Source organism: Cantharellus anzutake, assembly GCF_015039405.1.
Source record: "Cantharellus anzutake strain C23 chromosome Unknown EI90scaffold_94, whole genome shotgun sequence".
NCBI classification, from domain to species: Eukaryota; Fungi; Basidiomycota; class Agaricomycetes; order Cantharellales; family Hydnaceae; genus Cantharellus; species Cantharellus anzutake.
In genome coordinates this window covers 257,039-271,291 of record NW_024067044.1, presented here as the reverse complement: position 1 = coordinate 271,291, position 14,253 = coordinate 257,039, and the positions used below count along the sequence as shown (strand labels likewise).

The 14,253-nt window shown below is 49.5% G+C and overlaps 5 protein-coding genes across 5 annotated transcripts; 2 read left to right on the top strand and 3 right to left on the bottom strand.

Annotated features, from left to right (window-relative positions):
- Positions 1-1,666: 1,666 nt before the first annotated feature.
- On the bottom strand, positions 1,667-3,042 carry EI90DRAFT_2978682 (uncharacterized protein). The gene is made up of 5 exons (XM_039055949.1): positions 2,929-3,042; positions 2,643-2,879; positions 2,361-2,589; positions 2,144-2,307; positions 1,667-2,050 (listed from the first exon to the last, which is right to left on the bottom strand). Exons 1-5 carry the CDS (start codon positions 2,986-2,988, stop codon positions 1,679-1,681), a joined length of 1,062 nt encoding a protein of 353 aa, XP_038909922.1. The 5' UTR covers positions 2,989-3,042; the 3' UTR covers positions 1,667-1,678.
- A 1,682-nt stretch (positions 3,043-4,724) lies between these two features.
- EI90DRAFT_3020898 (uncharacterized protein) lies at positions 4,725-6,134 on the bottom strand (the record flags this gene model as incomplete). Its single annotated transcript, XM_039057571.1, has 5 exons — positions 4,725-4,805; positions 5,015-5,244; positions 5,748-5,890; positions 5,932-6,061; positions 6,122-6,134. 5 exons carry the CDS (start codon positions 6,132-6,134, stop codon positions 4,725-4,727), a joined length of 597 nt encoding a protein of 198 aa, XP_038909921.1.
- A 286-nt stretch (positions 6,135-6,420) lies between these two features.
- On the top strand, positions 6,421-7,464 carry EI90DRAFT_2691304 (uncharacterized protein). Its single transcript, XM_039053471.1, has 2 exons — positions 6,421-7,387; positions 7,452-7,464. The coding sequence occupies exon 1, from the start codon at positions 6,740-6,742 to the stop codon at positions 7,271-7,273; it is 534 nt and encodes a 177-aa protein (XP_038909920.1). The 5' UTR covers positions 6,421-6,739; the 3' UTR covers positions 7,274-7,387; positions 7,452-7,464.
- A 99-nt stretch (positions 7,465-7,563) lies between these two features.
- On the top strand, positions 7,564-8,779 carry EI90DRAFT_2978680 (60S ribosomal protein L17 L23). Its single transcript, XM_039055948.1, has 5 exons — positions 7,564-7,619; positions 7,682-7,753; positions 7,814-7,942; positions 7,996-8,123; positions 8,189-8,779. Exons 1-5 carry the CDS (start codon positions 7,574-7,576, stop codon positions 8,387-8,389), a joined length of 576 nt encoding a protein of 191 aa, XP_038909919.1. The 5' UTR covers positions 7,564-7,573; the 3' UTR covers positions 8,390-8,779.
- Positions 8,780-10,408: 1,629 nt separating this feature from the next.
- Positions 10,409-13,224, bottom strand: EI90DRAFT_3082732 (peptidase S8/S53 domain-containing protein). The gene is made up of 13 exons (XM_039062028.1): positions 12,333-13,224; positions 12,167-12,267; positions 12,072-12,115; positions 11,988-12,020; positions 11,916-11,931; positions 11,803-11,860; positions 11,668-11,741; positions 11,425-11,611; positions 11,225-11,370; positions 11,044-11,174; positions 10,937-10,992; positions 10,763-10,884; positions 10,409-10,709 (listed from the first exon to the last, which is right to left on the bottom strand). Exons 1-13 carry the CDS (start codon positions 13,079-13,081, stop codon positions 10,504-10,506), a joined length of 1,923 nt encoding a protein of 640 aa, XP_038909918.1. The 5' UTR covers positions 13,082-13,224; the 3' UTR covers positions 10,409-10,503.
- Positions 13,225-14,253: the final 1,029 nt, after the last annotated feature.

Below are 14,253 nucleotides of genomic sequence, written 5' to 3'. Positions count from 1 at the left end.
TGCGCAGGATGTGGGGTTGTTTATCTGGATGGAATACCATGCAGGATGTGAGCGGTAACGTTGTCTTGTGCCGACAATAATGCATCGTCAGGGCAATCGTCAAGCCTCGCTCCAGCACTACGAGCGCATCTATGATTTCGTCAAGTCTCGCAGAAGGATGGCGGCATCGAAGGAGTAGTCAACACGTGCGTCACTCATGCGTTACTGAGCCGCGTGCCAAATAATGCTAGAAACAATAGCTTGATGCCAAATTCTCGCAGCAAGTATGCCAACGTGTAGCACTAGATATCTACTGGGCGGATGCCCAGGTAGGATGGGTTTTCATACCATTCGCTACCCCTGAAACCAACGTTGAATGGCCTTATATTATACTGGGACCTACCAACCACGTACTTTGATTGGAGGGTAGGACAATAAGGGGCCTAAGTATATAGAAGCAATATGCCGTTGCACCGGCAGCCAGAACGTGGGAGACACCTCACCGCTTTGTCAGCCTCATAAGCCAGCGAGTCCACCCCTGCGCCCAACCAACGGCGAATGGCTCCATATCATACCGATGTTCATCAATCAATCGCTTCGGTAGGGGGTAGAATGACAAAGAAGTTGTGAGGATCCTAAGGGTGTAGAACCAGCCAGAAATAGTGATGTTCCGTGCACGGCCGGCCAAAACACGGAGGGAAAGGAGATACCTCACCACGGCAAGCTGGCGAGTTCACCCGGCAAGTGACTTTGTATCATACTTGGGTCCCTCAGTCATCCACGTCGATGGAGAGCGGGATCGCAAGCAAGTTGTAAGGATAGACCTAAGGGTATAGCGCCACGCTAGTATCAGGTACTTAGTACCGTGGACCGCCAGTCAAATTGCGGGAGAGCCGAATGAGTGAGCGACATCTCAGAATAACGATACCACAGAGGAGAGGCTTCCTTCCCTTCCCAATGCCATGTGCTTTCGTTGAAGTCCGAACTAAAATACCCAATCCTCCGCGGCCATGCTATTCTTGTCATTCGAACGACGATGGCGCTCGAGGGGAAGGTCACAAAGACGATCAGATGATCCAAGTCTGAACTTGCGCAATCTCGTTGTCATGTCATACCAGCAAATTTTCCAATATCGCTGGGCATTGGGCGGAAGGCGAGTTGACCAAAGCGTGAGAGAAGAGTCGGAAGGGCGCCAGGGGAAGGAACAGGTGTTAACGCAACCAGTATACAGAAGCTATCGATCCGAGGTTTCAAGAGTAGTTGTCAGCTAGTGTCCGAACTGAGGGGGGGGGGGGCCTTTGTCAGAGCTTAATACCTGCGCAGTATGCAAATACTGTTTCTGTGAGTAGAAAGTCACATTCCCTTGACAGCATGTGGTGTTAGTGGCATTAGGTTTTCCTGACCCACAGGAGTATCAATATCATTTCTATAGGCGCCATCCCCATTTCGTATGCGGGATCAATCACTACCATGCTTGAAGGAACCACTCGACCAACCGTCGACATATCCGCCTAAAACTCTTAAAAACACAATGATATAGCAAGAATGTACAACAACATGTGTCACGGTCGAACTTGGGGTTGGCTAAACTAACGTGATTTGGTCAAGCGTAGGAATAACCGCAAAAATCCTTTCGGAAATCAATCAAATCATGATTCTATTAACTGGGAGAGTGCCGCATCTGGCTGAGTCTTTAGAATCACTCGTCGACGCGCACACCAGCAGCATCGCCAGCTCCCCAACAAATGACCTTGATGATGTTCTCAATAGCGAACGTCATGTCCTCCAAGGTCTGCGGCTCTCCAACCGGAGGTACGTGGACGAACAAGACCTTCGGACAGCGATCGGGGGTACCCAGGACGCCGGGAGGTAACTCTTCCTGGCGGCTTGCAGAGCTCGAGACCTCTTGATCCTGGCCATTGGCTGTCGAACTGGCTTCGGTTTCGGTGGCCGAGATAGGGAACGCTGCATGGGAGGTCACCCTCCTCCCGATCCGGTGGTGCTGCGCGAGAGAACAATAATAAACAAATTCGCAGAGATATAAACCGGCATCGCTAGAGTGAGTTATATCCTGGTAGGAAGGAGGTGGGAGGTAGGTTAGGTGTTTCTTGTAGAGGAAACTCGAAGCCCAGCCAAAACACTGAAATCTTTATCAATGACTTGCCTGTATTCCACACTGATGAACGTCCTGTACAAGTTGCTGTACGTCAATAGAGGGGTTCCAGATTTCGTCGGGACAACCCTCGTAACCTTGTCCGAATCCTCTTGGGGGCGATACGTCGTCTCTGAACCTTAGCATCGCAATTGGCTTGGGGATAATTCCAACATCTATGAACCATGAGGTATGAGTGTGTTTAAGTTTTGAGGGAGCATGTCCTTACATGGTCTTAGTGGCCTAGTCGTTGTCATCGGCATAGTAAGAGGTGGAGGCTGCACACTAAGATGGGATGGATGAACAGGTGGCGCCAACTCATTATCTATGTCAGGTTCCCGATATCCAAATCGCCTAGCCATCGCTTCAATTCTCATCCCACCAGCCGGTCCAACACCGACATGGAGGATCAAGTCGAATGGTCTATGTTGTGGAGGCAGGGAGTCCGGTAATGCCACCTAGACTTAGGCCTATGAAGTTGTCCAACGACCACATCAGAAGAGAAATTTACCGAGTCTGGAAGTTCAGGAGGAGTAGCATGGAGGGGTTCTATCACTGATAACACGTGTTGATAGGATACCGTGAGCTCGAATGAAACGATGTGAATCTCCGAAAGGAGGGATTGGCCAGTGGAGGGTACTGGGTCTATGCTTTGAGTATCCAAACGTGCCTCAAACTTCCTCAGCACTTTTCCATTGAGGGGTGCTGTGGACAGCCAAGCTGGATTGCGAGCGTAGTGACTGAATGGCTGGTAAAATTTGAGTCGGAGAACCGCTCGGTGTTGGAGTTGGGCCTACCCCATATCCAGTAACACACACGTAAAAAACCTTTGGATCAGTTTGGGACGGGGACTCCATGACCCCAGGGTCGACAAGGGCGATGCGAGATGCGAGTTGATCTTCAAATTAAAGGGGAATCCAGAGGGGGGATATCGTCCTTGAGCGCTGGGACGTCAATAAAAGTATGGGGGTGTGATATTGAAGCGCGCGATGGGCTTTTGCGTTGGTGGGCAACCGGTGAAGTTTGGGAAGGTGCTGGCGTAATTATATTATATAAGCTACGGTTGGGAAGCATTTTCCATGTTCCCTCACAGCCCCTTCTGAACCTATCGCCCTGATTTCTTCCCTTCCGAAAACTGTATTTGCAGATCCGTAGGGGGTGGAGGTCCAAGATGTGATGTTCTCTGGGAATGTGCCGTTATTCTCATGGTACCGCTTCCAAGCAACAGAAAACAAGAAAAGTTGTCCTCAGTGGCCATAACTGGAGTGTTAGGATCGACATTGACCGGTAGGGGGTGAACCGAATGGGTTTGAGCCTGGAACCGTTAAAATTGCAAACCAGGTCCCATCACGAATCCGCATAATCCTTCACATTTCTTACGGAACGGGAAGCGAGTAACATGTGACGGTGCAGGATGGGTCCAACGCATCCGCCACATGTAAGGTTAACTGAGGCAGGCGACCAGCCTCTCTCTATTGAGAATCTCCACGAATCTCCCCCTCATCCCGACCGCACCGCATCTCATTACCGAAGGTGCGGAAAGGGCTTGTGAACTGTGCAACAGTAAATTAGTTTCGGCCCCACTTTCCAATATCAGAGTGCATACGGTTCAACTAGCGGGGAGACTTCGCTTGAAATTGTAAATTAGGTTTCAAATTTTCGTCCCACTGCATACATACCTTGGCTGACAACTATTCCCATAAATGTTGCCGATATGGACGTCGCTCTCGTCCCGTCGGGACGATTGACATGGGCACGTGGTTGTCAAGTCGTTTCGGCGAATCCCGAACATGGGACTTCATCGGGTCTTGCGAGAGGTGGTTCGTTAGGTAATGTGTAGGAGCAGTTGAACTAAAGAAGCACCACTCAGTGCGGCGGCTCGGTTGGGATGGCAGTAGACTCTAAAGATATAATTGTCGGTGTAAATACATGTAAATACACATCGACATGGAATAGAGACAAGTATGGAAAGTGCACAACACCTATTATGACTTGCTCCTCCAACATGAACATGTGCTAGCGCTTCCACGGCTTGATCAGGAAGTTTGAGGTATTCGGCTATACCCGATTAGATTGAGACGGACTTTAGGCAATCTCATCCACAAAGCAAGGGGTCAAGTTCGAGTGTCCACTGCTAGTCTTGTGAATACGATCCGACAATTAGGGGTTCGGCCTCAGTTCTGGCGATCCCAGGTCTCCATTTGTGGTCAGTTGGGGTGGACGTGGAGCTCCCACTAGGCAGGATCCTAAGCTCCCACCTCAATCGGGCCTTCGTCTGCTGTCTTAAACGGTGGTTCTCACTTCCCAACTCCAACAAGGACCTACCTCTACTACTTCGTTCCCTCCATGTCTCTTAAACTTGGACGGGGGCATAGGAGATGGTACTGTACTATTACGACCATAAGTTCATCCCATGTCGCAGCAGCCTCCGGCAACTCCCGGAGGCCGTGGGAATGAACTAATGGTCGCAGCGATAAGCGAACAGGGCCTGCTGATACCCAACTACATAGCTTGCGTCGATAAAGCAGATTCTCTCCCCGAACCTCTCAGTCACCTGCCCATTTAAGGGCCTGTACTCCACCAAATATTTAATTCATTTGTCATTGCCCCCGCTCAAATGTCGGAGATATCCGACATCACGAAATCCTCCAGCAAATCCGCCAGCACTAGTGAACTGCGGGCGATCATTAGCAGCAACAACAACAACAACGAGTCTCCATGGTCCAGGCTGCGTTAATTACATGGCTTGACCATCGACAAGCACTTGTACGATGCCAGTGTACCAGACACAACTAGGCAGGACTCCAGCCTCTATGACTTCGTAATATAGAAGACACAACAGCCTCCCCCATTCGATTTTTTCGGCATAGAGGAGCGGTGCACGTGTTTTTTGGACCAGCCATGTCCAGCTTTGGCTTGATCCCCTTCGGGAGGGCTCGGAGGAGCGATCTCGTGTATCTGCATATCATCCCAGCGTTCCGACTTCTCAGCCTCAGCGATGGAAACCATCAAACCGAAGCAGCCTCTCCCATTGGTACAAACCCGTAAATATTGATTCTTCGGCCGAAAAGCTTCGGGGGCAATGTGCTCTCGGCCGGCAGGGCGTGCGGGACCTGGCCAATCATGCAGCGTGCAATGAGCAACGCCTCTCCGGGTTATCCATTGAGGTGCCCAAAACGATAAAATTTCCAAACATTCAGGGCTTTCGCCTGCTCATAAGGATAAGATCGGAATTGGTTATTCCATTGTGGCGCTGACCGTCCATCGGGTCATATCGGATAAAACGTCAAAATTGGACGTGGACCTGTGCGTAAGGGTAAGAGGGGTAAAAAACTCTATGATTAGGAGAGATACGAATTGTCACTATAATACGAGTAGAAGTAAAGTAAAGAGTCACAATAGTCTTGTATATGTATGTATAGAAGGAAGAATTAATGGAGAATGTGGATGAAAGCAAAATCTAAATGGAACTCCAAATACTCGAAACACTGCGATGCAGGGTGTTCTCGCGATCTGAAAGAACGATACGTCAATTAGTCAGGCCAGTTTGGACATGTCGGGAGCTTCAATATCGCACCGTGGGGAAAGGACACCAATGTGGAACTAGTTCATTTACGATCCCAGCTAAGCATCTTGAAGATGAGAGGGTGGTCTGGATCGCGTCCGTATCCGTTCTCCGCGAGGTTCACGATGTCCTTTTCACTGAATCCTAGGTTCTTAGCGAATGTGTCGAACGTCGCAAACAATTCGGTGCAGCGACTGTCTGAGGCGTTTTCCATCATAGAGAGCAGACGACAGACATGCACAGCTTGGGGGCCTGGCCCACATCTTTCTGCATGAACGCCCCAACGAATGGGTACCTTGCGGGGTCGCAAGAGCCATAGGCGGGAGCATGAAGCTTTCCCTGCTCGTCATAGACTTGATAAAAAACTGGAGTGATATGATGAGTACCAAACGTTCAGCTGGCATCAAAAGTACGATGCGACTGACTGTAGGAAGACATATTGCAAGACGCAGAGGATGTATGGTGCGTTGGGGGTGTAAGATTGTGAGGAGTATGTAGCTTGAGTGGTGATGCTGTCCTGGCCACGCGGACCCTATATATGTAGTGGGGCGCAATTTCACGGAGATATGTCTTGTACAGGCTCAACGGCACTAGGGCACCGCCGCAGTGGCAGTAGGAGCCTTAGGAGTAAACCCAGGGGGATTAGACTCGTAAAGAGCTGCCGAAGTCAATGATCGACAGAGTCAGGAGTGACGCCCAAGCAACGAAGTTGGAATGGCCCATAAATCATTGTCGCCTTTGTTTGCAGGACCGTAGCTTGTATTCCGCAGCCATGAGTCAAATCCCATCATTCCCCTGGAGGATACCGGAATTATAGTTGAGGTCAACGCGAGGCATTTGATTGACGCGAGAGATCATTGAGGTCAATGAATCTTGATTGCCAATGCCAATACCGAAGACAAGTGTATCAGCGCGCAACGTTGGTCGTATTCCGAGCGGACGCTCAGGGGGGATCATAGAATGATCCGATTCACGTAGGTTTCCGCGCTAGAAGCCCAGCCACACGTGTTTGAGGCGCAAAGTCTGATCAGAAATATCAACACATGCCACCCCTGTCACCCAAAAAGGGAAGCCGCAAGTTTCAGCCAGACATCGGAGGAATGACTCCAGATTTGGATTATCAAACCACAGGAGCAGCAGGTGTCTCTCAAAGTAAAAGGACATTAATTTTGTACATGCTACCTTGGAGTTTCTCAACGCCACCGGAAAGGAATGGTGCTCGATATTCCGGATGTGACTCAGAAGTCACCTTGAACATGAGGTGGAATAACTGCGCCCGCGGAATGACTGGCGTGCATTGGGATCTTTACATAAAACGGGAAGATGCCGGTCCACCCAACTGCTCAGGAGCACCAAAGATCGTCACTGATGCTAAATTACCGTGTGGTTGCAGAACGGAAAAATTCTGGCAAAAAAAACCTACGGATCCAATTGCCCGTAGCTTCATCCGGAAGCTTCAGGACCCACTGATGCTCAAAAGCCGTTGCATGCCATTCCGGTGGAGGCGCGACCGTAGCTCAGTGTCCTCTGGCGGCCATCATCAGACATCAAGTCCGACGTCCTTCCCATCCACGTGATTACGGCAACCGCAAGGACCTGTCCGTGACCACTGGGTCAGAGAAGACAAAGAAAGTGAGACAGGAGACCATGGAGACTAGAAGAAAGCTTGACAAGTCGCAGTCACCCAGCCGGTGAGGATGTCGCTGGAATATATCATTTCATCAGATCACGTGCGCACACTGAGTAACTGTGCAGTTGCGGTTATCGCCGGAGAGCTGAACCAAACTTACCATCCTCACAGGTCTGTCCAGGGCTTCATCGGGAAATTTGACCTCCAGCTGCTTATTTTCTCCTTGTCTCTACCTCTAGTCTCCAAAATGGGTCGATATGCGGCTGATCCTCTGTTCACAAATCCAGAGAAGAGTGAGGCCCAGTGCCATAACCATGATTGGAACCTCGTCTGATGTTCTCGTATGCATCAATAGTCGCAAAGTCTCGCGGTGCGAATCTTCGCACTTCTTTCAAGAACATGCGCGAGGTTGCTGCCGCCTTAGTTGGTTCGTGTCACTTTAGAATGAATGTATAGTCCATGACCTTTAAGTTCCCTTCTCGGTTAGGCCTGAAGCTGTCGAAGGCCTACAAGTACTTGGCTGATGTACAGGAGCACAAGCAAGCTATACCTTTCAGACGTTTCAATGGAGGTGTAGGACGAACCGGTCAGGTACTCAAGTTCAAAACCACTCAGGGTGCGTATGTACAACTTATGTTCATGTTAATTGTTGGTGACTATCCGAATCAGGTCGATGGCCTGAGAAATCTTGCAGATACATTATCCGCCTGCTGAAGAATGCAGAAGCCAATGCCGATAATAAAGGCCTCGACGTCGAATCACTGAAGATTAAGAACATTGTTGTCCAGCAGGCTCCTGTCAGTTGCAATTGGTTTTGCCATGTTTTCACAAATCAGCTGCTAATTTACTTGACATCTCATAGAAAACGCGCAGACGTACATACCGTGCGCATGGTCGCATCAATCCTTTCCTTGGGCATCCTTGTCATATCGAGGTCATCCTTGGTGTTCCCGACGAGGTAGTGCCTCGCAACAACGACAAAGACGGGAAAGGTCTTGTGAAGTTAACTGGGCTGAACAGGCGACAAATTGCACGGAAACGGATCACTGCTTTAGCTGTTTGATGTGTGGGTGCGACTAACAATGGAAGGAAGCGGTATAGTTATGTGTATGTTCTAATTAGGTCTTATGCTTCACATGATCATGACCGTTCCTGTCCTGGTGTCTTGGGTCTTCACATTGGTGAATTTTTGGCGTTGTCTAACCGCGTGGCTGGGGATTTAACCACGAGATGGCCACATCACTGGGGGAATTGATGGACAACTGCGTGGACCGTAATGTACATACAAAAATAGGGGTGCAATGGTGTGCATGATTGGTGAGTGGGCACTGTAAGGGATAGTGGATTGTTCAACAGTGGACTCTCGATGAGTGCATCGAGATCAATCTCCGCAGCAAGCAAAGGGTAGGCTCGAAGCCCAGGTAGGCTGGGCGGCAATCAAGCTTGCCGCGCGAAGGGGGGTTCCGTATCACGAAGCCAGCGGGTGTGAACTGAAGGAACAGAATCTGACGAGGAAATTTCATCGGCCGTTAAGATTGAGACCCCTTCGTTTGTTGACACCTTCGACAGTTAGTACCATGAGTAATATGCAACCGCGCTAGCTATCAGTTTAGTTTAAAGCAACGGAAATGCCGGGCATGGAATGATGGGGGAGAATTGCCGAGCTCTCCTAAGGCGCAAAGGGTTGTGCGTCGCCATTCGCAAATGTGATGAGCGCGGAATGACTTTGTCTAAGATGCTGATAATATGTGTGTTGCCGCTGACGGAGGTCTCCGCGCGGTCGCGCGCAGAGGACGGAGTGGTGTGTGCGATCAGGGCGATCCCATCGTTGTGCTAAACGTCAATTCAGCACACAAGACCTGGGAGTCGGTCCCCGGTTGCCAGGTATGAAAGCTCCCCAAAGTTTCACCGCACTTGACGCCGATCGCCACATTAACATCGTCGTAGTTCCGGGTCCTCCATCCGTTTCAAACGGAGGTTAGGGGTTTATATGATTTGCTGTCATTCACTCTGTGGCACAAAAACGTTTGTAATTCGTTCCAGGTGCTCCGCCAATGAGTGGCGTCTATACCTGCAAAATGTCCCTGTGGTGAAAGTTGCCACCATGCCATGGTCGAAACTTCAGTCTTGTACACCATCTCCTGTATCTACCTCACCATTTTCTTGGGCAACAGCAGTCCGTCAAAATGTAATAGCTGATCGATAAAACGTATTCTCAGCGAGTACACCGGCCGTATACCCCTCGATAGCAAGTAGCCAAATTCCGCGAGGGGCCAAAAGCTCGTGGCGAGATTCAAACGTCAATTCAGTGGACAAAGGGTGGGAATCGATCTTGGTTACCGGCGGCTTGCTGTATTTCTCCGCAATTAACGCCGAGCACCCGTCGCTATGGTTCCATCTGCCAAGGTGGCCAGGGTCAACCTGATCGATTTGCCACCGTTGACACTGTGGCACGGAAACTTTTGTGACTCGTTCCGGATGCTTCGCCTTGGATGAATGGCTTCTTGAGCTTCGAGCGCGAAATATAAAAGTCGCTGCCATACCATGGTCGAAACTTCAATCTCGAGCACTCCTGTATACCATCTGTTGTATCCACTATCTACCTCGCCTTCCACACACTTGCGCATCTATGGATTCCTTCTACACCATTTTCCTTTCTAAGTCTGACGTTGCGGGCGAGAGCAGTCTCATTGAGTTGTCTGATGTGGATCTCTACACTCCCGTTTCTTTTGGTAACGGAGGGAACTCTAATGACCCCTTCTGCGTTGTTGCTTAGCCCAAGGACACGCTTCAGTACGTATCCGTTCTCCCAGAAAAATCCTTCCGTTCTTATGCCATCCCCAGCTAAGAATATCCCAGTGTAACGCTGACCGTGTTCGCTGGATTTCTTTCGCTGGATTTCGATTATATTATTGTGGGTCTGATCTGCTTACTGTTCTAGTCCCAGCGTTGAGCCTCCAAAATTTTTAGAAATCCCCTCCCACTCGATGTGTAGCTTAAATTAAACTTTAGTTCCCCTTGTGCTTCCTCGATTCGTTCCGCATAGTGCACCAGCCTTGGTTTTCAGATTGTGCTGTTACTTAGTCTTACAATATTGATCAGTTTGCACCTTCACCTATCTGTTCCAGCGCGAACAACAATGCGTCTGTGTGGTCGTTGAAGCCAAGAGCCTCTAGATTAGATAAACAATAGAAGAAATAACAATATGCAGCAGGCTCCATTCAATACCAACTCGGTGCCCATCAATGGTGGGGTTACGGTGAGCGAAGCGCTCCCTGCCAGGTTTGTAGGATTGGGGAACACGGAGAAGGCAGTTCCGCTGGTAGGGGGAGTTGTGTTCATCCTATTTATAATGTTTGCAAGACTTGGGAAATCGGGAGAACCTATCCACATTTATCCAGCTCTGTTTGGTTTGATAGTGGTCGACAACGCTTACCCCATCCCGTAACAGGGTCCCATCCATCCGTGGCTTCGAATCCCCCTGTGTTACACCCAGGATTGCTGCCATTGATGATATCATTCATACCCCTGCCCTGCAATTGGTAAAGCAGTGGATTACTTCAGTGGAAGTTAGTTGGGGAATGGCTGAGAGAGATTGATGAAGACCTACAGGAACCCGAGTGTTTTGCCCCGTTTCATAAGAGCCATGTCGTTCAAATGCGAAACCTAGTCTCCATGAACATGACGCGCAGTGAAGTCCTATTTTGAGATACTCACAATGGCAGCGACCGTGGGTGTGGATGCACTGGTACCCTTGGTTTCAACAACAGTTCCATTCAGAATGTACAAATAAGACATCCCTAGGGCAGCAATGTCCGGATATGCGCGACCTTTGTCGTTGTATTTTCCTGGGGAAAGCATTCAGCAAAGTGCCAGAACGACTGGGCTACCTACTCGCCTCGAAACTGGCCACCCATCCGGCTCGCGTAGGACGACACAGCTTCATTTTGATACGAAGGCCTTATAAAGTAATTACTGAACCCTCCGCCACTGAAATAGGCAGCGACCTCAGGCCATGAACTAGTAGATCCGACAGCAGTAACACTAATTTTTATTTGAGCGCGTCTTGAACATGTATATCAAACATCAAATACTCACTAGGGACAACTCGCGGGGAATGACGGTACAAAAGCACCTCTCGTATTCTGACAAGAGTAGGGCGTAGTCCCTCCCACCCCGTGGTCGCCACTTGCGTGAAGGACACTAACGCCCCGAACGCCAAGTTCTGCATACATTTGACAAATCCGCGTAGCATAATCAATCGGAATAGAACGTTCATCATCCGCTGATCATTCATATATCAGCGCCAAGGGCCAAGGCCAAGGATTCCGAGGCACTCACCATAGCTGATAGACATTGTGGTCGGAAGCTTATCGTCCTCTTTGGCTAACATGTACGGCAGCAAGATGTCATATCTGAAGAACTCAGTATTGTTTGACACGAACTAAGAATGGTATTAAATACGCAGATGCTCACGGTTCATTGCTCATAGAGTTTGTGCTCCCGGGTCCTAGTCCGGTCGTGCTGTAGATAACTCGATGGACGTGAGCTAATGCGTGGTCAGGTGTTTGTTGAAATAGCAGACCAACCTGTTCTTGTGGGGTACTTGAGGAGAACCATGCATGTCAGCGAGTGGAACAATAATTCCACCAGATGCTTACTGTCAGGGCGCTGGCATATTGGAAGTCTAGACTCTTCGGGAAAAAATTAGTAGGTGGCGTTTGAAATAAGGATGAGATTCTAACCCCCTCTCGAGTACCTGATCCCGGGTATTGGTGATAGGATCCTCCTTACAAACATGAGATAAACTGCAGCGTAAACGAGAGCCACAGAAACACACCATTCACATTTTCGATTGAGGGCGTACTATTGAGTGCATGAGGTGCTAATTTTTCCCAGAAGAGTTTCGTATCTTCTAAATTGACACGATCCCCAAGAAAGCTGGAGTGGAGGTCACACGCCCGTGAATATAAGGTGCTTGGTTGTTGTTGTACATACAATCTTACTTGGCAACTGCGATCATACTTCGATTGGACGATGCGGTGTAGTTCGTAAAACCGTAAACCGACATGAGATATTGGGGGTCAACAAAGCCAGACGGGGCTTGGAGTCGCCTGGGCTTTCCTGACCGGCGAGCCATTGTGAGGCCTCCATCGCCGGGATGTAGCAGATCCCCGCAATGCCGCGCACAGGAATGACGAAGACCGACCCTTTCAAAAGAATCACTCCGCCGCCCCTCCGGTGGTCCAAAGTAGTTCGTAGGTTGGACGGTATCAATATGAGGGTGAACTTCGTTTGGGAGGTCGTAAGAAGCGCATCGTAGCAGCATTTTCCCGGAATAGACGCTCGAATACAACATATACGTTGCATTGAGGATGGCCTCTGCCTTGGAGACTGTTACATTGACACTGATCCAATCCAGCGCTGGAGAGCGATGAGCAGCATGCAGGTTGATCCCATGAGATGACAGAAACGCATCAACCGCTCTCAGAGTTTCATTGGTCGGCCGCGTGAAGTTCTCAACTTCCTGCTTTGTCAAATGTTGTCTCCAGCGAGGACTTAAAGGATTGCTGATGTCCAACAACTTCTTCTCCAGCGATGGAAAATTGCCTTGACGCAAAGCAAAACGTAAGGTGAGCGGATAATCAGGCGGTGGTGCAGAGTCTACCATCCAAGGGGGAGGAGGAGAAAGGGTACGTCTGACGTTGGGTGTAGACAGCATGATGCTTCCAAAAGCCACTGACACGAAGAACATGAAACCCCGCCCAGGAGAGCAAGGAAGTGTGAGAGTACGAAAGTGAGAAGCAGAAGATGGGGCAGGGGACGGCTACGTTTCCATTCTCCTGCAAATCCTCGACAACGTCGGAGCTCGCAACATAGTCAAGGCACAAAGGCGAATTAGGAACATTGGGTGGCTGTGCTAGCCTAAACCGCTTTCGTCATATAATTCGATCTGCGGATAAACCTCGGCAAATCAGACAAGGAGTCTGTTCCAATAGAGGCCTGCATATCCGTTGATCCGCTTGATGAACGAGGCCGGGTGGAACATCTCTAAGCAGTTCTCCAACGCGTTGCAACCAAAACAGCTCGATGTCTAATGGATGACACATAACTGAATGTTCGCCGAGCGCTAAGCCTCTAAGTGTTCCAATAGAGGCTGGTAACCTGCCTACACTAAGCCGGCTGCGTGATTCCATGAGTCGTTTCGGCGGTCCATAGATGTTTAGCTAGGCTACAAAGACATTAATGCTAGTGGCCCTGCAAGCACTGGCACACTTCAATAAGTTTACATTGTACGTTCGTGTCGGCTGCGAGGTTGAGGCCTTTCAGGTCTGTTAGCAGCACGCTGGATAAATACACGTCTGCTAGGATAGGTGAAACACGAAAGAACGCGCGGTGCAGGCAAACATCGCGTCTCTAGCGGATAGTGTAATGAGAACTGAGGGCTAATAGAATGGAAATGAGAAGGGGCTACATAGAAGACCAACAATTGCCCGGTGTTTCACCGACTCAGCATAGAATATGGAACGTTCGTTGTGTGTTTGCCTCACCAGGTGGACCAAAACTCAGCACGAATCCAGGCATAAGAAAGGGACAGTTATCGTGCTTCTAGCGCACCATATGGGGGAGCTGAGCCATAAAATCAACCAATGCAGGGGAGCTCCCGCCAGTGGCGTAACCCAATGTTAGTGGCGAAAAAATACACGAGTGGACCTACTATTAGATTTACTCCTTGCCCAACAATGAGGGCGACGTAAGTTATCCCTGGACATATAAGGATGTCAGCATGAGTCTCAATGTGAGAGGGGAAATGATACTTACGGCCAAACCTGTTGGGTGGATACCAGATAGACGAAAGGAAGTAACGCAGAGCTCAATAGGCGCCGTCTCAGTCTCTCGTAAACAGTGCAATGAAAAGTAATATTG

Bases quoted from the DNA above. Each gene is read 5' to 3' on its own strand.
- EI90DRAFT_2978682 (XM_039055949.1), bottom strand. From the start codon at position 2,988: ATGGAGTCCCCGTCCCAAACTGATCCAAAGGTTTTTTACGTGTGTGTT. The intron at 2,308-2,360 runs GTAAGGACATGC...CATGGTTCATAG, and splicing joins GACTAGGCCACTAAGACCAT to ATGTTGGAATTATCCCCAAG. The intron at 2,051-2,143 runs GCAAGTCATTGA...CCTTCCTACCAG, and splicing joins TTCATCAGTGTGGAATACAG to GATATAACTCACTCTAGCGA.
- EI90DRAFT_2691304 (XM_039053471.1), top strand. From the start codon at position 6,740: ATGCCACCCCTGTCACCCAAAAAGGGAAGCCGCAAGTTTCAGCCAGAC.
- EI90DRAFT_2978680 (XM_039055948.1), top strand. From the start codon at position 7,574: ATGGGTCGATATGCGGCTGATCCTCTGTTCACAAATCCAGAGAAGA. The intron at 7,620-7,681 runs GTGAGGCCCAGT...ATGCATCAATAG, and splicing joins GTTCACAAATCCAGAGAAGA to TCGCAAAGTCTCGCGGTGCG. The intron at 7,754-7,813 runs GTTCGTGTCACT...CTTCTCGGTTAG, and splicing joins GGTTGCTGCCGCCTTAGTTG to GCCTGAAGCTGTCGAAGGCC.
- EI90DRAFT_3082732 (XM_039062028.1), bottom strand. From the start codon at position 13,081: ATGTTCTTCGTGTCAGTGGCTTTTGGAAGCATCATGCTGTCTACACCC. The intron at 12,021-12,071 runs GTTAGAATCTCA...TTTTTCCCGAAG, and splicing joins GATCAGGTACTCGAGAGGGG to AGTCTAGACTTCCAATATGC. The intron at 11,612-11,667 runs GTGAGTGCCTCG...ATGAATGATCAG, and splicing joins CACAATGTCTATCAGCTATG to CGGATGATGAACGTTCTATT.